Here is a 6,000-nt window from a genome sequence, read left to right as displayed (position 1 = left end):
ACAAAAATCATCAAACTACCTGTTGCATATAGCTATGTTAAGTGGGTTATTTTCTATAAAGCTTTGTTAAGTTTGGTATTCTCGGCTGAAAGTAGAGAGCTTTCCAAAAGAGGGGAAGAGGAGGGAGGGAAGAAGGAGCATATGAGGTTAGCTTGTAACAGTAACATTAATTAATTAATTAATATTAGCAAATAATATCCCAGTTCTTACAGCTGATTAGTTTATGAGAAAGTGCGAGATACTGGTTTGTTCTAGTGTGTCTTCTTATATATAGCTATTTTTTTTACTGATTGATGCATAAAGGCTTCTTGAAAGTAAGAGTTGTAAATTTATCACTGTAAAGTATTTCAAAGTACTCTTTTAAATTTTCCAGTGATGACAAGGCTGGTAGCTCACATGATGCTGGAGAAACTAGTAAGCCTGCAGAGATGCCTATACAGAGAAGAAAACGAATCTCCACCATGCCCAATCTTGTAAAACCTAGAGCTGGACCTTCCCCTTCATCTGCTCAACTTTCTACATCAAAACTGCAGAGGCGAGCATCACAGGCTTCTGATGGCTGCAATTCACTTCAGAAGGATTCCTCTCCATCAGAAAAGACCAATGTTGAAAGCTCTTCAAAGTTTCCCATGCTGCCTGAAAAGAAAACACCAGTGCCACAAGTGCCGCAGTTTTCCCCACTAAAAAAATCAGTGAACAAAGAACAAACTGTAGGTGTCACGGCTCAAAAGAATGATGACGCCTTGCACAAGAGTGTACCCTCCCCACTCAAGGAAAGACCAACACAGGAAAGATCAGGAACTCAGGAGGAAAAGCTGCCTGCAAAACCTGCCCCTGCAAAAGAGAAACGAATGTGTTCTGACCGTGAAAGGATCCTCAAAGCTCGGAAGTTAAGAGAAATGCTTAAAGAGGAGCTGAAGAAAGAGCGGATGGTAGGTTTCTGTGTTGAACTGTGCTGATCTGTGAAGGGCAAAGATGTGTGGTTCACCTCACATACATGATCTCTTTGCAGTCGTGTTTTCTGTTGATCATCAGCTCCTTGCTGCTAGTATGTCGTATCTCATAACTCTGTATGGGTTTAGTCTATTTATAAGCAGCAGTAGTACTGTGTTCCCTCATAGTACATGTTTCATGAGAAATTCCAGTTGTTTGATTTGATTAGTCTCACAAGCCTTTGTGACATGAGACCTGCTGTTACATTATTGTAAACATTACAGTTTTAGAGGTTTTGCAGTTGGGGACGTGATGTTAGAAACTTGGGAATTTGAGTAGCTTATATCCTTTCAACTTAGTTGTTCACAGAGTTCTGTTATTTTGAGTAGTTTTTAACTTTTACTTGTGCCAAGTATTGAATTTCTCTTGAGAGGATAGGTCACTTAAAGGTCTGTGGTGTCCTCTCTGACAAAGGGACATTTTTAAGATAAACTTATTTCAGTTGTTGGGCAGGGAGGGGTTACAACAAAACTCCCCACATGGGGTAGTTCATAAACAAAGAAAAATATTAATCTGTGAAATGCAAAGTACTTTCAGGGTGAATTTAGATGTGGTTTTCTTCTTTTTTTTTAACATGGAAACAGTTGAAACATAGGCCTCCAGTAATTGAAGGACGTTCTCCACCAGATCGTTCTAAAATGACCATGAGAGACTTGATATACTACCTGCCAGAAAACAATCCTATGAAGTAAGTAAGGCTCTTTCTTCTTGGGGTATACGGTTTTTCTTTTTGTAGCAATCTAATAATTGTGAAAAGGAGAATTCTTAAATCTGAAGTATTATCACAATTGCAGTCTTATTGCAGGGCCAACAAAAGTTTCTAGAGATTTTCACATCTATTCACCTTAATACAAAAATGAGAATGGAAATTACTGTACTTGTTGAAATATAAAACCATGGACCTGTCCCCAGTGTTGATTTGTCTCTGTATAAATGCAGAATAATAAAAACCTTTTTTTTTAACTAGCTGCTGTTATATTTTTATTTATGGCTGCCAGATCTAGTGGGCTACAAGAAGCTAGGCATTTCTCCTTTCTAGATGCTGTAGTGCAAAACACACTGCCAGACCCGCAGGGTCTCTCCATTCCAGTGGGATGGACAGGAGTAGCTGCTCTTGTTCCCTTTACAGGTTTTGCCAGTAGCAAGGCTGGGCGAGCATCCTGGAGGTGCTTGTACACAGGGAATGCTGATGCAGCTGCTGCACAGACTTCCATAGGCAAAGCAAGGCCTTTTTCCTGAGATTACCAAAAACAATGATGTGAACATCATGCCAGCTATCCAAGTCCTGTTCATGCCCCCAGTAGCATATGAATTTTTCTGTTACTGTCTCTTATCACCTGCTTGTTAATGTTTGTGTGCTTATGTCTTTTATTTATCATGTTCCTTTTTTTGTTCCCTTTACACTGAATAGACCTTAAGCAAGTAGTGGAACTGAGGCACTCACATTCCCTGTACCCTTACAATGGATTACTGTTTGAAATACTTTTTTTTATCCTTGATTATAACAACAACAAAAGAAGGCAAAATTCATTAAGCAGTTGTGGTTGTTAGACTCAAGTCTAAATGTGGTACGCAGAATTGAAAGAAGCTTTGTGTTTCTTCCTCCGTTATCTGCCAAAAGCAGTTTTTTTGGAATGAGGCAGAAATGTGTCCGTACAAATGTTAATCTCTAGCTTTTTGTAAAATTCTAGATCTTCACTGGCAGAAGAAAAGAGAACAGAAAAAAATTCTGCACTGGGTCAAATGAAAGAGTAAGTCTTGATGATAGAAGTACTTATTCTGATGTTGGAAAAACCCCACTTTGTTTCTGTGTTAATACTAATAATGTACGGGGGTTTTACGGTTTCAGTATCACGGCCGTTATTTATTACAAATTGTAATTTGAGAGGGAAGGGTGATTAAAGAGCATTTTACTTGGAATATTATGGTTTTGGATTTGTCCCATTTTACAATAAAATGATAAGCAGATCCTGGAGTTAATGTATTGACTACCTGGCTAGTGGGTTGCCTTGCTGGGTGGTTCATTGAGTTGTTGAACATCTGATGCATGGAGCAGCATTTGAAACTCTAACAAAAGTGATATTTTTGCTTGATCTCTTAAAATTGTAGACAGGAAGAGAAAAGCCCTCCTGATCATGAAGAAGAAGATGAAGAGGAAGAAGCCGAGAATGGGGAGGAGAGTCAGGATGGTCCACTTCTAGTTCCTCGTGTGAAAGTAGCAGAAGATGGTTCAATTATTCTGGATGAAGAAAGGTAACAAGTTCTGTGTCTGACTCGGGAGCAATATTTGCTCCATTGCTGCTGTTTGTGGTAGAGAACAGTTACACTGGATGGTGACAAATGTGAGTGTGTTTATATATTGACAGTTGAGCTGTGCACACTTAGGAAGCCGTGCAAATATGTGGCAAAACATGAGCAGCAGCTATCCACATTTCAGTAGGGGCAAACCTTTTCTGTGAGAAACATTTCTGGAGAAGGAGACAGCAGCAAAGATGTCATGTTTTAATACAGTGAATGAGTACTGAGTATTTGTCAAACTTGCAAACGTCTTCTATTTAGTTAACGTCTTTGTTTTTCACAGCTGCACGTGTCTGCTTACTGTTATTCAGATGTCAGTGTGATTTGCTCCAACGTTGCATTGTGCATACTGCTGCTTTATTCAGCTGTCATTTTTTTTCAATAACGTTGCTTAGCATGTGGCTTTTTTAAAGTTTTCGATTATCAAATTACTGAGTTCCTCAAATCTATTATTAGCATGAGGTTTAGGCCAATGTGCAAGAATAGAGCAGTCCTGGTAAAAGAAAGTATTCTAACATAATTTTCTTGAATGTTAAAAAGACAACTTTATTTTTTTGAAGGTACTCAATTTTCTGTCTGTACTATATCATATGAAAAGGGAAAATCAAAGTTACTTGCAAAGGCTAAATAGGATAGTAATTTCTTTCTACATTCTTCATTAAAATACATATTTAATGTAGTTATTAAATCTGATTACACAGTACCAGCTCTGACTTGTGGCAGGAAAGATCTGAATAGCTGGCATATAAACAACTACCATGTATTGTTAGCAGTATTTTCAGATATGTCTCTTTGTGTGTTTGCTTTTCCAGTTTAACTGTAGAGGTTCTAAGAACAAAAGGTCCACGTGTGGTAGAGGAGAATGATCCCATCTTTGAACGTGGCTCTACAACTACATATTCCAGCTTCAGAAAAAGTTTTTACACAAAACCATGGTCAAATAAAGGTGAGTTAATTTATAATTTAAAGTTTTGAGTCTGCAGAAAAATCTTAGTGCTCCGTCTATGCTTTGTACTCAACAATTCTTATTTCCTGTGGATCTACATACGTGTGATGTAGTCTCAACTGTCCAAACTCTTGCAACAAGCAGAGCTCTGATGTTTACTCTGAAAAGTGTCATGTTTAAAAAAATCCAATGCCTTACATGTAAGCTACTTGTGGGTTTTTGTGGTTTTTTTTTTCCTGCTGTGGACTTCTAGATGCTGTGAAAATTCTAGCCTGCCTTATCAAAAGCATAATTCTGGATTCTGGTGCCCAGATATTTGAGCTCTGTGTGGAACACTTACCAGTTCTTAGCTTAGCTTAGCTTCGTGGTTCTTCCAGTAAGGGCAGGAATAAATTGTAAAGGCCATCTCTCTGTGGACTGGTCTCAGTGCACATGGACAGCAGGTTTTTTTATGAGTGGGTGAGTTGTTTTTTCTTTTTATTATGCCTGTGAATGAATTATTATCTCTAGGCTGACAACACTGTGTAAGACTTTTTATAATTGGAAGTGGTTTTTCACAACAATAGATGGCAAAATTAGCATCCGAGTCCGATGTGCTGCTCTTGGAATGCCTGTTCACAAGTAATTACATATCCTGCATCGGCCTTTTTAGCCATCAGTGCGCTTGTAGCAAGTGTGGGTAGAGCCCTTCCCATATCTTCATTTGCGAAGCCCAGCCATGATGATGATGACAGAGATGGTCTTTTTACACATGCTTTTTTCATGTCTTGTTGTGATTGTGTTCATAATAAAAATGAACATTAGCAGTTTGGAGGGGATAAGCTTGGATTTACTAGCTTTACAAAACGTATTTCACATTCTGCAGCTTTATAATAGATGATGGTTCTTTCTGTTCATAGCTCTGAACTTGCAGCCACAGTAGGTAACCATAAAACCACCCGTCTCGTTGCACTCAGTTTGATAGGTGCTTTCATGTTAGATAGCAAGAAGGATGGTCAACTGAGTACTTAGATTTGTGTTGTTTTTTTGTTTGTTGTTTTCTTCCCCCAGAAACGGACATGTTCTTTTTAGCTATAAGTATGGTAGGAACAGACTTCTCCTTGATTGGACGACTGTTTCCACATAGGGCCAGAGCGGAAATTAAGGTAAAAATTAAAACACTTAATAAAGCAATTCAACATCTGATTTCACTTCTAATTTGGTATTCCATGCTTTCTCAATTTATATATGTATATATAAATAAATATATATATATGCATATATAAATACGTATTAGATTGTACAGACTATATTATATATAACTTATAAAACAATGCAATAGATACTTACATTAAAATTAAAACTATACATGTTATATAAAAATTATTTATATTCATAGAATGGAATCATAGAATGGCCTAGGGTGGAAGGAACCTTAGAGATCATTTAATCCAACCTCCCTGTCATGGGCAGGGACGCCTCTCAACTAGATCAGGCAACACATGGGGACCGAATGGGGATCGAACCCGCGATCTTGGCATTATCAGCACCATGCCCTAACCGTAATATAATATAATAGAGTATATCTAGACGTGATAATGTGGATGCTAATTGGCTCTATAGCAGTGCTTTTTTAATACCTGTTTCCAAGAGACAATAAATGTCTGAAAGGTTAATCTTCTGGGTTAAATTCTGATTAATATATATGGTAAATCTAGCATACTGAGACAGAGTCTGTCTCAATTTTATTTTGATTCAGGAATGTTGGTAAGTGTTAAGTGGAT

General features: G+C 37.8%; 1 protein-coding gene across 1 annotated transcript in view; it reads left to right on the top strand.

The window, feature by feature from the left end:
- Nucleotides 1–373: 373 nt before the first annotated feature.
- Nucleotides 374–6,000, top strand: part of BDP1 (B double prime 1, subunit of RNA polymerase III transcription initiation factor IIIB) — a gene marked incomplete at its 5' end in the record, with an annotated part of 49,016 nt that continues 43,389 nt past the window's right edge. Inside the window, 6 exon segments of the mRNA XM_009870043.1 lie at nucleotides 374–931; nucleotides 1,571–1,681; nucleotides 2,685–2,744; nucleotides 3,103–3,246; nucleotides 4,104–4,237; nucleotides 5,288–5,382. Of these exon segments, the coding sequence (XP_009868345.1) occupies nucleotides 374–931; nucleotides 1,571–1,681; nucleotides 2,685–2,744; nucleotides 3,103–3,246; nucleotides 4,104–4,237; nucleotides 5,288–5,382 (1,102 nt within the window).

The sequence above is a fragment of the Apaloderma vittatum genome, unplaced genomic scaffold (genome assembly GCF_000703405.1).
Source record: "Apaloderma vittatum isolate BGI_N311 unplaced genomic scaffold, ASM70340v1 scaffold17465, whole genome shotgun sequence".
NCBI lineage: Eukaryota > Metazoa > Chordata > Aves > Trogoniformes > Trogonidae > Apaloderma > Apaloderma vittatum.
This window is presented reverse-complemented; position numbering and strand designations above follow the sequence as displayed.